The sequence below is a fragment of the Parasteatoda tepidariorum genome, chromosome 8, assembly GCF_043381705.1.
Source record: "Parasteatoda tepidariorum isolate YZ-2023 chromosome 8, CAS_Ptep_4.0, whole genome shotgun sequence".
Classification (NCBI taxonomy): domain Eukaryota; kingdom Metazoa; phylum Arthropoda; class Arachnida; order Araneae; family Theridiidae; genus Parasteatoda; species Parasteatoda tepidariorum.
In genome coordinates, this window is record NC_092211.1 from 64,133,286 (window position 1) to 64,150,380 (window position 17,095).

Below are 17,095 nucleotides of genomic sequence, written 5' to 3' on the forward strand. Positions count from 1 at the left end.
CTTTTTAGTTGGAATGAACGTTGAGGCATATTCTGATACAAAAATATATCAAATTCAAGGCTTTAAATTTCAATACATCGCACAAGCTTATATGAAGCCAACAAGAAATTTCAGATATTTTTTTTAAACTTCCATAATAAAAATTGTAGTCATTTTCCAGCTTTGCTCTTCATTCAGCATAAACACCATTTTTAATAGATCATATTATTGTTTTTTTTTAAACATTTATGAATTAATATAAATAATGATGCATCAAAAATATACGCATCGGTCTATATTCAAAAAATTCAAATAAAAATGTTTAATTCATTGTTTTACAATACTTTAAACATGACATTTTAATACTGTAAGATGTTTGTATTAAACTTTAAACATACCACAATGTATTGGTTTTAACTGAGCCAAAAGTGACATATTATTAATTGTTTTAACCAGGCATATTTGTTAACAGACAATCATTTTTTATCTTTTTCATTGTTGCAGAAAAATTCTGTCACAGACCAATAACTAAGGAAACATTGCTTTACAAGCATATTCTGTACTTATTATTTATAGTTAGACCTTGGCTATCAATGTATTTTAATGAATGTATATTTTGCTTGCCAAGAGCTACTCATAGTCAATAATGACCACGATTCATTATATTTACTTACTTTATTAGATATATATTCATTAGATTAATTCTTAAAAGTTTTCATTAAGCGGTCAGGAATATTAAGTACACTGATTGTTTCCGGAACATTATCCTCTTTAACACATCGTGCTATATATTAATTTTCTAGCTGATTTACAGCTGATTTTTCCAGCTGAACTACAGAAAAATACTGACCACGAAAATACTATAATGTTTCATGCAACTATCATTGAAATTTATCAAGTTTACTAAAAATTACTAAATTATAAATACCTTAAGTCGTTTGCGTAGTACGTCAAACGAATTCCTCTAGGTCAAACAATATGGCGATGTAAACAATCATGAGAAATTACAACTCAACAGTTGATAAAGTTTCAAGTTGTATCGTTCGCGAACTGCCACTAATATTTTCTTGCGTTTTCTGGCATTAAATAGCATTTACTAAAAATGATATTTTAAGTAATATTTGACTTATTGTTTTCTTTCATAAATAAATGTTTATTTATTAATAATATGGTATAGCCATTCACAAAAAAGTGGCGCTGGACCAAATATAATGGAATAGATGATAATTTTAAAAGTTCAGTAATCTTAGATTGAACACTATTTAACGTTATATAATATTAGCTCTAATATTAGAAGATGGGATACAGAAGACTGGCGTTTTCTAGCAGGCCAGTATTATATTGCGTCTCTCTAATGCTAGATAATATCATTTTGCTGCCTGGGGTTTGTTTGTTCTTTTAGGAATGGTGAATCGTACACATAATAATGTATAAAGCAACGTAAAAAGTATTTACCAGACAATTATAGTGTTAGAGAAATTAAAGTATGTATGAAATGAATAAATCAGATGTGCCAGTATGGAATAGAAAAAAGTTCCCTCAGTATAGGTGTATGATCACCTCTAGCACATAACCTCAGCATGATGTATGATGCTTTCAATTACGCGGTCAACCAGTTCCATTGTAAGAACGAGTCCTTTTTCTCACAAAGTGATTAGGGCAAAGATTCACAAACATTTTAACACCATATCAATCAACCGTGACATTGAAATAGAATCAGAATTTTAAACAATTTCTTCATCCCTTTTTTCATACAAAATAATGAGTAAGTGAAGGGAGAATAATTCAATAATTTTTTATCGAGAACAAAAAAAAAGTTCATTTATGAGTTTGTAAAATGAAAAACTGATTCTTAAATCATGTTCCACTAAGTAAACCCAACTAATTAATTAATTATCTTAAGAGATATAGACAATTTCTTCCGAAAACTAACAAATTATACAGCAATACTAAAGAATAATGAAGCATAATAGAAAAGTGAACATTCACTCTGTTTTGCTATAGACAGTCAAGCGTTTAAAGCATGCATGTCGTTTTGAAATCGCTGTAATTCATAATGTCAATAAATAATTAATAACTTCAAAGCAAATATAAAAGGGAAAATGAGTTAGTTGCTTCTGATGCTAGTAGTCAGAATTTACCAATAGATCCTGAGAAATCAAATTTTTAAAAAGTCAGATACTTAAAATTTGATTTCTCAGGAACTATTCGATCCATTTCGCACAAATTTCGAATTTTGTCAGGCAAAATTAATTCTTTAAAATTATGTCAAAATATTGTATACCTTACAATTCAAAACTTTCTCGACAATTAATTAATAAGACAATAAAAAATTATAAATAATTACTAGAAATTATTTTTTGTATGGAATAATACTTGGATAAAAAAACTTAACAATTGTGTGCTAAAATTTTCCAATTTTCTTAGAAGTTTCTAGGAGCTATATATAACATTTGAAAAGTAAAATTAACATTAAGGATTTCAAACTTTTGACAGCTCTTCTGACGTAACTATTATGACCCTATTACCCAGATTGTGGCTACCCCCTATATTTTGAGGATCAGAAATCCGAATCTCTCGAAAATAGGTATGTTTATTCTTAGAAAGTACGTTTTTGTGTCCGATTTCGTAACTTAAAATATCATCCTCACTAGTTTAATGGCATAATTCAGATGCATTTAATTGGTATATTTGAGGTCAACCCCTCGAATCAGTAGCGCTGAGCCATAATTTAAAGATCCGATCATTAGATCAAAAATTATTTCGGTATTTCAATTTTTTTTTTCATTATTATTTTTTTATGCACTTTACATCAAGATAATGAAAACTACAGTTTTTTATAGCAAATTTTGTTTTTTTAATTAATTATTTATTTATTTTATTTTATTTTATTTATTTATTTATTTATTTATTTATTCATTTATTTCGTTTTATTCATTTATTTTCTTAACTCCTTTATTAATTTATTTTTATTTTTTACGAAGACATACCGACACTTTTCAGATAAGAGTCCATAATTTTTTAGTCCTTTTTAACTCTCAGTACCAGAAAACAAATTATAATAAGACATACTATTACAACGGTAAAGATAAAACACAAAAATCCTATTTGAAATGTAAGAAGAAATTATTAAATTACTGGCTGAATACTCGTTTTTCGCACAGAATGAAAAAAAAATCAATAAATAATTAAATAATTGAAGCACTGCGCCATCTTGGACAAAACTAAAACATATATACCAACACAATTAATAAAGCTGAAATAACTCCATGTTTCTTTATTAATTAATTATTATTTTGTCTTACACTTCACTGCCATTTTACGTTATTTGGTTAAGAAAAACACGATTTTAGTAGTTCAACCAACCCATTGTAAAAACAAAAATTGCCTGCTTTCAGTATTATTTGACATGATGCTTTAGATTTTTTTGATGCCTAATCATGATAGGCAAAATTTTAAACTATCTAGCACTTTTCCCCGCAATAGGTTGTCTTTATAAAGAACACCTGGCCAGAAAGTTTAAGCCTTGTGCTGCTATGATAATGAGAAATAGCGCATTTCAAAGAGGGGAGCTCTTCTTTCCTCTGATTCTCTCTCTCTTTTGCCGAACAGAGCCAAAACCTTAACTAATGTGGATATTGTAAAGAAGATTGAACTGTGTATTATACCGCAATGTAATAGGATAAACTTTAGTGCTACTGAGCACCAAAAATGGTGCAAACTACTTTACAATGAAAGAAGTGTAAAAGAACATTTTTGGTGTTTCACGAAAGCCAGAACTGTCCATAATGTTTGATTAAATCGAGAGAAACAATCTCTGGTTTTTCTCTTTAGTTATTTGGAGTAAAGTAATTTTCACCATTTTCGGTGTTAATAAATACACTTAAATTTTTTTACAGCGTAGTGAGAATAAAAAACATTTTTTTTAAAGTTAATTTCCGAGCGATATTCATTCTATGTAAAGAAAACAGCTAAAAGTACAATTTTTCGCAAACAGGAAATTACAAAGAAAAAGATGAATGAGAATATTATTTTTACATATTATAGCCAGATTGTAACCTTCGACCCAATTCTGAGTTTCAAACATTCAATTTTCCAATTCGTAGCCTTCCTAATTTTGAACCCAACCTAAAGGACAAAGGAGCTCCTGGATCAACCAATGGGACAATCTAGCCTCCATGGGGAACTTTTTGATGGAATTAATCTCCCTTGGCTTTATATATACCACGGAGAACTCACTCGTCTAGCCCGACTACAAAGGATTTATAACGCATGATCCATGATTATGAACCTGAATGTACCACTGAGGATATTTTATGTCAGCATTGTTGTCGATGCATGCCACTAGCAGAATTCGTATCAACCAGCCAGTCCTGGGATTCGAACCTGAGACACCTTGGAGACCGCTCTATCTCCTGAGCCCTCATGACTCAGAATTTCGAGACCAACGACATGATGATTGTGGTAAAGTGAGCATCATTGATTACAGGCTGCATTAAACTTTCCACACAAGTTGGAACACGTCTATCAGGTAATGAGGATATTATTTATTGATTTCGAATTTTATAATATGATACTCATTTTCTAAAATATCTAAGATTTTTCGCAAAATATCGAGCACTCTACATTAGGAATCCATGTACTTAACCGTATATTTAATAAATTTTGCGGGAACGGAAATTTTTTAAAAATAAATAAACAATTTTGTCCCAAAAATAATTTTCTATTCAACTTATTTATTAAGTCAATAGCTCCATTATAATGTCTGAATATTCAATCACATTTTTCAGATATTAGAGAGTCTGAAATAACTTAAAAGCTAATAACAACAATGCCATACTTATTATAACGCATTGCTCAAGTCAAAGTTTTTCTAAAATAATTTGCATCTTATTATTAATCATCGAGAAATAAATCGTAAAATTACTAATTATCTTCTGAAAACTAATTGGTTTTATTCAATTAAAAAAAATCTAAAAATTCGCAAATTTTTTGGATTTGAAGCAAAATTTGATAAAATAAAGAAAATCTTGGAGTTATTTGAGATTCCAAGAAAAAGCAATCTTACAATCAAATCAATTAAAGCACTCTTAATGAATTAATTAATTAATTAAAAAATTTAAACTGAAAGTTTTTTTCTCCAGACGTTGCCAAAAGCTTCTTTTTTGCTGAACTTATAAAAAGGCCACATTACTAAACGATTATTTGAAATAAGCTGTTATTAAGAAAATTTAAAGAAAACGAATGCTGAAAAATAATTTAAGTCTGAAAAATAACTTCTGAAATTATATATGATGAATGTTTTGTAACGTCCCTAAAATAGGACTGATTTATGAGTACTAATATCCATCCCTAAAATAGGACTGAATTATGAGTACTATTACTAATGTCTACTCCAACTGGTCAAAAAATGTTGAATTAGATTTTATGAGTTCTTTCCAAAAACACAACACATCACTATTGGTTTCTACTTTTTGCAATTTTTTCTATGTGGTTTTATGTATTTACCGGCAAGTTTAGAATCGAAAAATAGGAAACTTAAGTCGTCAAGTTACCTAAGCGGAGGAGCAAAAGATCTGCAAAAGATCAAAATTGTGATGGCATGTCTCGGGATCTTTCTCAGGGATGTTTACCAAACCGTTGCCAATAGCCTATTGCGCAACTCTAATTAGACATAAATAAAGTATTTACCCACTTAATACACATTAGCAATCAAATCAAGTTTAAATCTATGTAAAGTATTTCTTTAGAGTCTGAAACTGTCCAATAAATATAGCATACAGGGTTTATTGCAATAAATATAGAAATTTATTTATATCTAAACATTGCCAAAAGGTACAAAATAAAGATTGCAAGACCGAAGTGATTTATGTGACTATTGGATTAGTGACCGAAGTGACAAATGAAGATTTTAACTAAAGTCAGTATTATCAATACGATGTAAACATTTTTCTTCAATGTGATCATCAGAGGTTTCTCTCAATTACTTAGAGCACTTAATGAAAATTGTAAAGGCACAGTCTTCATCGTGATAATTTACGGTATCGCATTATTACTTTCAGCACTTAATGAGAATTTTGATGGCACAGTCTTCATTGGGATAATTAACGGTATCGCATTATTACTTTCAGCACTTAATGAGAAATTTGATGGCACAGTCTTCATCGTGATAATTAACGGTATCGCATTATTACTTTCAGCACTTAATGAGAATTTTGATGGCACAGTCGTCATTGAGATAATTAACGGTATCGCATTGTCACTTAGAGCACTTAATGAGAACTTTGATGGCACCATCTTTTGCAGTTAGAAATGTCTCAAAAGCCTTTAGAGCGTCTTCTAATTTGTACCGATGGGTGATCAGAGTTTTCAAATCTATAGCTCCGCTCGAGACCAGCTCCAGAGCCACAGGAAAACAATTCACGTAACGGTAAACTCCACGAATGTCGACTTCACGAAATGATGAGTCGACCAAGTTCAAACTGATTCTGGGAGGGCCTACTCCAACCATCAATAATACTCCTCCAGGTTTAGTTACCTGCAAAGAAATCAAAGAGCTTAGAGTCAGTGTTTTAATGCTATCAAAATTTTTCCCTAGATGCTAAGTACTTAACCACGTGTGAGCGACATGAAAAATTATTTAGGATAAACTATTATTAAATCGTCTAATTAAGTTTAATTTTCGTAAATTCCTTTACTTTTTTTTTTTTTTTTTTTTTTTTTTTTTTTTTTTTTTTTTTTTNTTTTTTTTTTTTTTTTTTGTCCAGTTGCCGAAAAATATACTTGAAAAAAATATAATGAAAATTAAATTAACAATACATAAAAGCTTACATATTTATGGATTACTAATAAAGGAGAACATTTTTTCTTTCTGTTGCGTGAGATTTTTTAACGGATCTTCGATACTTTCTCATCGCAAATTTCAAATATGCTATCGGTTTTTCCCTCCAGGCTACACGTTTTTTAATGCCATTTTCAGTCTATTTTTTTTTAATTGTACAAGTTTAAAAACGTTATATATAACAGGAGGTAGTGTAAATATTGCAATAAACTTTCAGGGAAATTAAAGAACATGATCAAGATAAAAATTGAATAAGAACCCATGTCCGTGGAAATGTTTTTAAGAGCCGCTAGGAGCGCTTTCTTATTTTGAGCAGTTTCTTCGCATGCTTCTGAACATGCTCTAATAATGAAACATCCCTAGCGGCATATTATAACATTTCTGAGTATGGGTTTTTTATGCTATTGTAGTCGAGATAATATGCTTAAACTTCCTTAAAAGTTTGTCGCAACACTCATGCGATTTCGTACTTGATGTATCGTTTTTAAACTTAAACATTTGGCCGGGATAGTCCAGTTGGCAGAGCGCTGGACCCACGCTTGTGAGAACGGGAGTTCGAATCCAGCAGGCCGAAGATTTCCCGTGGAGCAAATGTCGACTGGTGCAAGGTTAAATATGTCGGGTCACAAAGTCCTCCATGTTCCGATAACAAATCAATACCTCTGGGGGTGCTTAATAGGAGATTGATCGTTCTCTAGTGCAGGTCAAAATTACGATACGTGAACGAATGAATGGATGTATGAATGAATCCGCCCTATAAAAGGGTGCGACGTATGGGTGCAGCTGAAGTCGATTTCTTGGTCATAAATGGCGCCACAGGATAACAAGAACAATCGCACCCCCTCTGCCTTAATGACAGTAAGAACAAACTTAAACATTTAGATAAAAAATGGACTAAAATGTTAGTTAAGCAATTTGTAGCTTTAGAAGCAAAAAAAAAATCAGATATAAAATCCCTACGGAAAAAAAACTCTGTAGCTTGGCGAGAGAAACCGATGGCAGATTTGAAATCAACGCCGTGAAAATACGCAAAATCTGTTTAAAAAAATGCTGTATAAAACAAAAATTGTTTCCCAGTGTCATTTATTGCATACTTTAAGACCAAAATTGATGCTGGATTCTGCTCCACTGCATTCCATAGTAATGTCAGGTGGACCACCCAAACATTTGTGAATACATTCCATAGTTTGCTCACTATCAATATTCTTGACGTTCATTCCACAAATAGCTCCAAGCTTTTTAGCAGTGACCAATCGTTCATCACTAATGTCTGAAAAATTATGATACAAAGATATTTAGCAATTTCATGGTGTTGCGCGACCACTATACTTAAAACATTTAGAATATCTACAAAAATAAAATCATAAAAACTTTCAAATTAATATTTTGGAGAAACTGGCAAAAATGGAATTAAAATCAACAGAAATAGTTTATTTAGTTAAAATACAATTGAAAGACTGTTCTTATTCAAAAACGAATGCTAATCAGTCTCGTTCAGGAAGTAAAAAGATTTTTAATTATTTTAATCTTGATAATGTTTCATCAGATTTCCATCAAGATTTTACATGAGAAATGGCCATCACGTAAAACTCTTTTAAAAATCCATGCTCTGCGTTTTCAATGTCTGACACTAAAGTTTCATTGATAAATTTTTTGTCATAAAAGAAATATCATCTATTTTCTTTGGTAATTAGTTAAAAAAAGTCATAATGACTCTTTTTAACTAATTACCAAAATGACGTCATGTGTACTTTTAATAAAATGACGTCATGTGGAAAAGCCTTGATCACTAAACTGATAAGTCACACTTTTTCAGAGTTGACCTTCACAAACTAAACCGCATTTTGGCCCTTTGTATTATCTCCATTTAAGTATTTCTGGAATATTCAGTAGAAGAAAACATTGTATACAGAAATATAAATGAAAAAATATGTCTAATTTTCTGACCTATGGTGAAATTTTGATATATTTTCCAAAAACCGCTAGCCTAAAAAAGTCTGATAAATCTGGTTTAACATAATATTACATAGAAACCTTCGAATATAACACTCAATTCTCCCAAAATTTACAATAAATTATTTACAGCTTAGTCTTAAATAGAATGAGCATACGATGCCCCAAACAAACTTTGTTTCAATAATTTTCAATGTTACACGGGTTATGGGTTTGATTCTCCCTTCCGTCAGGCTAACCGTGAGAGGTTTTCATGGTTTTCCTCTCCATGTTACTCAAATGCGAGTTAGTTCCATCAAAAAAAAAACAATACAAAGGCAAATTTCTGCCAATACTTGATCGGAAGTTCCCTTGTCTTCTGGATTTGATTTAAAATTACAAAGCTATGGTATTGAACATTGGTTGTCGTAAACCCAACCAATTGGGTCGACTGTTCAACGATGGTTATAAAATAAAATGAAATAAAATGCGCTTATAATAAAATGAAAATTTCCCATTCATACATTTTCAAAATTAGACAAAGTAGACAAAAAAAATTATATGCTTGTAAAGGATTATTTTAATAACAAATCATTTATTGTTCAAATTTAGAGGGTTTTTTTTTATACATTTTTATTTAGTCTTAAATGAATATATCTCACCTGTCATACAAATTTTAGAAGCTCCCATAGCTTTGCAAGTCAAAAGATTCATTAATCCAATGGGTCCTAAAGCATACAAATCAAGCATAAATTCATAAGAAAAAAAATTTAAAAATCGATAAAAAGTAAGTTACCAAATCATTTTGCCAAAAATAGGAAAAACCATCCTAAGAAAAAATAAAATGAGAGAGGCATTGATTTGAAAGAAAAAGTTTAAACTTTACAATGAAACAATATAAAAATGTAAGGCAGCATTAATTGTTTAAACAAAACAGTTTAAACTTTACAATGGAACAATATAAAAATTTATGTAGCATTAATTGTTTAAAGGAAAAAGTTTAAACTTTACAATGGAACAATATAAAAATTTAAGGTAGCATCAATTGTTTAAACGAAAAAGTTTAAACTTTACCATGGAACAATATATAAATTTTAGGTAGCATCAATTGTTTAAACGAAAAAATTTAAATTTTACTATGGAACAATATAAAAATTTTAAGTAGCATTAACTATTTAAATGCGTAACATGTTATGTTAAAAACATGTTATGTGGTCTCCATGACGTGACATGAAATAGCACACGTCACCAAAAGTTAAACATACTTTTACCCTAGACGTAAATGTAAAAGTATGCAAAACGTTTGAACACCAGTGTATCTTTGTATTGAATTTCGGATTTGCAAAAGAAAATTTTGTTCCAGAAGGGAATTGGATCCGCTCACGGATCCGCTCATGATAATTATTTCAATATTATGATAGTTTGATGGAATTACTACTTTTTTTGCTATGTATAATTACTGTGTATAGTTGTTAAGCGCTTGGGAAATACTCCATAATAAACACCCTTAAAATTTGCAAAAATTAAAACTTAATGTTCACACTATTAGGATTTATATTAGAGATTACGAATTAATATTTAAGCGGAAGACAAAACAAAAACTTATCTAAATTTCATTTAATTATTTTCGTGGTTAATTAGAACAAAGAATATTTTAAATTTAAATATTAAGAAAAAATTTTATTTGTTGAGTAAAGCACAAAGCAAAGCTGTCTCAACAACGGACAAAGATGTTTAATATGTTCAGAACAAATAAACCAGTTTTGGGATAATTTTGAACCTTTTATTGCTTTAATTGCTTTTTGATAATTGTTCTCCCGATTTGTTCAAAAACGTTTTTTTCTGACTTTAGCATTAGTTCGCAAACCGTGAAATGTATGATTCTAAAAGTACACATTATTCACGGTGATTACAAGACACCCTGAAATTCATTGGAGTTGCCGTATTTTCTTACTCAGGATTGGATAAAGATGTGATGGGGTCTGTCGTTGATGTGTATATTGGACATCTACCCCTATCTATATCAAAATTAACCAAACCTTACCGATATTCAGAAATGTTGCAACTTGCTTTAAAATTTCTTTCCGGCTAAACTTGTCTTACAGATATTCGAAAAATAAAAGCTTTTTTTTTCCTTTTTTAAATAATTTGCATTAAACATTAAAATACGATTCTGTGATTATGTCTGCAGAAACATTCTGTAAGAAATTATCAAGGTTAATTTGTAGTTTGAACTATTAAACATATAAATTTTAAAAGTCAAAAGAAACGAATTCTAATTTTTCGTTTTTATTAAATTTGCTGAGCCGCGATATGTCAGTACTTAAGGCACTGAACTATCATTGTGAAGAACTTTGTTTTGATCTGCTGCAGTGATTTGAAGCCCATGCAACTTCAGATCGTTAGGTACCAGCTAGTTTGGGAAGAATAAAGACCACATTTTTACAAACATGCCGTTTGTCACAAATAGGAACTCATGCTTGTAGATGTCGTTGTACGGGGCTAGGAGCTCGTCCCTATTATGAACTGTTTATGCGTGTACTTCTGAACAGAGGTCAAAATGGGGAAGCGTCCCTAGTCGCTAGTCGCTAGTCGAAAACCCTATAATGCTGGAGATTAACTCCATGATTTTCGTGGCCACGGCAGTTTGTTGCGAGAATGCTTTTTGCTTCTTTTTAAATTTGTCATAATTGTGCAAAATTATCAGCAGAAAATTATTAGCATAAAATTTTAAGTGTTATCCAGATGGTTACGGAAAGTTTGTAAGAAAAACCAAGCATTCCTAGCTTGAAAAAAAGGGAAAAAAATCGATAAACTTATGAAGTCGAATAAGGGTACAATTGGATGAGGATGAAGGAAAACAACAAGTCCAGCTTTGCTTTATATTTTCCAAATTTGACACTTAAATTATATAATACATTTTTAATCATTCTAATGAGAGTTTGAAAATGTCTATCAAATTTTTAGAAAATTGCGAAATCGATGTTTCTTTCAAAAACTTTAGACACATATTTTAGGACCTATATGGGGCTCAAAAAAATTTGGCTAAAGCCTCAGTAGCCCTTCTCTATGTCCGGTCCTTACCTGCTCCGCATATAAGAATGGTTTTTCCAGCAGAGACTTCAGCTCTTCGGCAAGCATATACAGCAACTGAAAGGGGTTCTATTAAAGCACCTTCCTCTAAACTCACGTTGTCTGGCAACCTGTATGGCGAGAGAAAAAAATGTGAAGTTTTGGTGTAGAACGGTTCTTAGGGCCACCTATAGATAAACTGTACAGTTTACGTTTCTATTTTTAAAAAATTGTATAAGATATGATGCTATTAAGTTTTAAAAATCGTAGATTTATAGACACCTTGTGGACTTTAATGCAAGCTCAATTCCCTAAGTATCAGGTATTTGTGATAACTAGCTGTTTTTTTCTTCTTTTGAAATCACCGAAAAAAGAAGCAAATGTGTAGGTTTTGATAATCTCACGCTGCGTGGAATGCTACTTTAATGACACACGTGCTGATGCAAGATTGTCATCGTACTTGTGAAACGTTTTATTGATTTATGTATGTATTTTTTAAAATTTTATTATTTATTTAGTTATTATTTTTTTAACATAAGTTTCCACAAGATCGCATACGTATCAAATAAGCGATGATTTACAAAATTTCTTATGTTCAATTTACCAATTACCGTTTTCGAGATGAAAACGCGATCTCCGCAGTTTTACACCAGATGGCACAATTAGTCGTCTTAACCTGTAGCGTAGAACCACTTTACCACACTTAGCAACCATTTTATAGGTCTCTTATAACTGCAGACATTCAAAAATTAAAAAAGTATGCTTAGAAAGGGCATCATTAGGCACCCAGTTTATACATTATATAGTAAATGACAAAAAAAGTTTTCGTGGACAAATTTACTTGAAGCAGTAATCGGCATCTTGGCAGTAATATCGGCAAAGCGACCCGAATTCTGCTGTTGGATCGTCATATCTTGTTGTTGGGCAGAGATTATACCTTCCTTTTTTACAGAATTCACATTTTGAGCAAGGAACTCCGGGCTCTACACATACTTTATCTCCTGAAATACAATTTAAAGAAAGTTAATGAAAGTTAGAATGCTTAATACGTTAAACGAAATTGTGGTAAACTGGAAGAAATCACCTTTAGACCGAATGGAAATATCCCGAATGTGTTTTCATCGAAATCACACAAAGTTTCGGCATTGGAAGTTCATGTTGCATATTTATATTTGACTTACAGATTGGAAGTTACATATGTTTAATCATATGTCCAGATTACAATTTCTGGGAATTTTAAATCATAAACCTTTTCAGTTTTCTCAAAATTTCCCACACCAATACATCAAGATTCAGCAACCAAAAAATGACTGCGATAAGGAGATAAATAATTAAATTAATTTCTGCCGAAATGCATAAGGTAAATCTAAAATGGCATGACCTTTTAAAATATCTTTGAGAGGTAAAAATTTTTAATCTCTCTATTGAGCTAGCATTTTTTTCGAAATTTTGACTGTAAACATCGTTTACGATTGCGAGTACAAAATCAATTTCTTTCAAAAATTAATTATTTAAATATATGACGTTTTGGATTCTATTTATCTTTTAAATTTATTATTAGATACGAAATTATACGTTTACTTTCGTATGCATTTTATGTGCAGGGCACAAAAAAAGAAGGAAAGAAAGAAGCATACTAAATAATTTATGACTTAATCAGATCGTCACGTACTTGAACGGTTTGAGGGAGCGACCTCCAATATACTAATTAGTTTGTGCAGATGATGTTTTAAGTTACCTTTTTTTCGACAGACTCCGATTTCTCAACCCCTAAATATAGGAGATAGACGGAATCTAGAAAATATGGTCAAAATAGTTTGGTCAACAGAGCGTTCGAAAGTTTGAACACCTCTTTCACCATATCTCAGGAACTTTTGAAGATAATTGAGAAATTTTTGCATACAATTATAAAATTCGTTTATTTGAAGACAATTCCAAGAATTTTTTTTTAATAATCATTTACTATTTTTGATTATTTTATTTAATATTCATAGAAAAAATTTTGAGTTTTGAAGTATACAATTTTTTAAATAATTTTAAACATTGTATGCAATTGTTTCTATTGCCGACCGGCCTGTGTAGGGGGCAGGGAACTGTCCTTGCCACAGAAAGGTCCTGGGCTCGAATCCCGGACATGGTATGGATGTTTCTTTCTCTCTCTGTGTGTTCTATGTCCTTTCTCCTTTGTGTGCGAATGTGTGTGAATGTGACCCGCCCTATAAACGGGTTGTGGTTGTGTGAATGCCGTGTGCAGAAGTCGAATTCCTGCCCATAGATGGCGCCACTGAAAAACAGAAACAATCACACCCACACTGCCTAAACAGGCATACGACAAAAAAAAATTGTTTCTATTAAAAAATTCGAAAATAAAAAGGAATTGGTCGAAAAGTTCCAGAGGAATTGAATTTTAAGTATCTGCATTTTTTAAAACTTGATTTCTGGAAAATTACTCGACTGATTTCGATTCTATGTAACTTTATGTTTTATCTTTTCCATGCTGTGATTGTTCTTATAGTTAAAACGCATGTTATTTCATGTCCTACAGCAAAATATTTTAAGACTGTACTAAATTCGAAAGAAAATTCCAATCAATTTGTCATTGGAAAATGAGTTTGAGTTTTATAGAGTAGAGATTAAAAGAGAATAAAATCAGGCTCACCTGGTTTTAAATGCTTGACTTTATCGCCTGTTTTAATTACAACTCCACTTGTTTCATGGCCCAAAACTATGTTTTCCTTCACCAAAAAATCTCCAAAACCTCCTTTTTTCCACAAATGAATGTCTGAGCCACAGATACCAACATAGTGAACTTTAAGCAGAACCTCTGAAAATTAATGTAATCATTTATGAATTATTGGATATAAGCACAAACGGTAAATAATAAAAATATAAGATAATTTGAGAAATTTCCTTTCTAATGTTACTTCAAAAAAAAGTTTGATGAAAAAGTGTTAAGCACTACAATACAATAAATTAGCTACACTCAATCTGCAGTACAATACAATGCTACAGTTTAATTCTACTTAAGAATTTAGTATTTAAAGCTGTTCTTGCAATTGACTTCACACCTGCTGCTTTACTAGTTTGGTAATTCAGAATTCAATCTAATCTAATGCCCATGGTGATCTCAGTGTCATAATAGTTCACGGGTGGGTTGTTGGAGAGCGTGGTGCGGAGACCGGTGAATTACTACCATCTGCCATCTGATCTGAATTGTGTTTGTGTAGTACGTGCCAGTCTTAGGATCATGATTATGAGGAACCGCAGACCACCTCTTATATAAGTAGTGAATCTTGGTGATTGACTATAGTGCTATATCGCATAAGTGTGCGATGTTAACAACCAAACCTTATTTAATTTGTGGTCATTTTTTTAAGCAAATGATCCCACGTAGCTACCAGTGTTGTAAGTCCTAAAAATTGAATACAAAAAAGCCTTACAACAATAAAATTTCTGAATACAATTTAAAACGACAAATATAAGGGTGAATTTATTAAGCTGAACTAACGAAATAATAAAATTAATGAGATTGAAGCTAAACTCAGTGGCGCAGTAGCCTGTGGTTATCCAAAGTTTACTTTCCCCATCCAGTTTTCTTGAAATGGGATTTAATTCATTTCATGATCATATCCGCTCACTATCATAAACTTATTAATCTTAGAGTTTAATTTTTTTAAAGTTACACTATGACAACAATTTTTAAAATCTAGTGATATATTTATCTCTCACTTGCATTGCTCTTATCCTTGAGGATCTAATTGAACTAATTATATTGAAATATTTCTGAAGCTGAGGAAAATTTAGTACAACTTTATACTCTTCCATCAAAAAATGATTCTGATATATTTAGTTTTCTCATATATTAAAATTAGCTCATTAGCACTATTACCTCATATATTAAAATATAAATAATTGGATTTAATTGAACTAAATACATTAAAGTATTTCTGAAGCTGGGGAAAATGTAATCTACGAGTAACTTTATACTCCTCCATCAAAAGAATAATTCTGATATATGTATTGCTCTTATCTTTGAGGATCTAATTGAACTAAATACATTAAAATATTTCTGAAGCTGAGGAAAATGTACTACAACTTTATACTCCTAAATCAAAAGAAGAATTCTGATATATTTAGCTTTCATCTGTATTGCTCTTATCTTTTAAAATCTAATTGAACTAAATTCATTAATATATTTCTGAAGCTGAGGAAAATGTAATCTAACTTTATACTCTTTCATCAAAGAATGATTCTGATATATTTAGCTTTCAGCTGTATTGCTCTTATCTTTTAGGATCTAATTGAATTAAATACATTAAAATGTTTCTGAAGTAGAGGAAAATCTAATCTAACTTAATACTCTTCCATCAAAAGAATGATTCTAACCATTTTTAAAACACAAATTTATAAAAAAAAATATTATCTAAATACATATTTGGAGTCTTGATGATTTAAATTTAATATTTTCTTACCATTAGGTCGTGGAACGGGAATTTCTCTGTTTTCCTAAAAATAAAAACATTTATCGTTAGTCATATGCTGTTGTTTATTTTATTGAACTTGTGATGATTTTTTTTGCTTAAGAATAAAAGTCATGGGCTCTTGTTTATTGATAGTTTTTATATAATCAAAGTTTTTGACATAAGCTTAAATACACTGCTGGTATTCACTTTCGTTTCTTTGTTTTTGTTTTTCTATCCTCGCTTTTTTTTTTTTACCCTTTCGTTTTAGTTTCCTTGCTTTTAGATCTTATTATACTGATATTTAAATTGCGAATAAAATTATTTCAAAACTCGAATTCGAGGAGAATTCAATTTAAAGGAGTGTCAGTGTTTTGTAAAATTATTACTTTTGTGGGGAAAAAATATATTTTATCATTGCAAAATAATTTATTGATTTCGGTGGTAAAATAATAGCACTTTAACTCAGTGCTTTTGTTCATCTTCATATGCAGCACTGGTACGACAGCCCTCTGTGGGCCTTCATTGAAAGCTTTGCGCAATCTGCTCTTGTCCCAGAAATTGATCTCCATCAGTTCTTCACTTTCAGGATGGTTCTTCACTTTCAGGCCCATTATCCACGCAGTCTTTCCATCTCTTTCTGGTTCTTTTATAGGAGGGGGTCTATTTTATTTTATTTTATTTTATAACCGTCGTTGAACAGCCGACCCAATTTCATGGGTTTACGACTACTTACGTTCAACTCCGTAGCCTTGCAATTTTGAACCAATCCAGAAGACAAGGAAACTCCTGGATCAGTACCCCCAGAGGT

The 17,095-nt window shown here is 31.0% G+C and overlaps 1 protein-coding gene across 1 annotated transcript; it reads right to left on the reverse strand.

Moving 5' to 3' along the window:
- Positions 1–5,764: 5,764 nt before the first annotated feature.
- On the reverse strand, positions 5,765–16,330 carry LOC107437599 (sorbitol dehydrogenase; the record flags this gene model as incomplete). Its single annotated transcript, XM_043043487.2, is given in 7 exon segments — positions 5,765–6,517; positions 7,915–8,090; positions 9,415–9,480; positions 11,837–11,955; positions 12,666–12,825; positions 14,484–14,648; positions 16,297–16,330. Coding segments are annotated over 7 exon segments (999 nt in total), but the record flags the coding sequence as incomplete, so codon positions are not given.
- Positions 16,331–17,095: the final 765 nt, after the last annotated feature.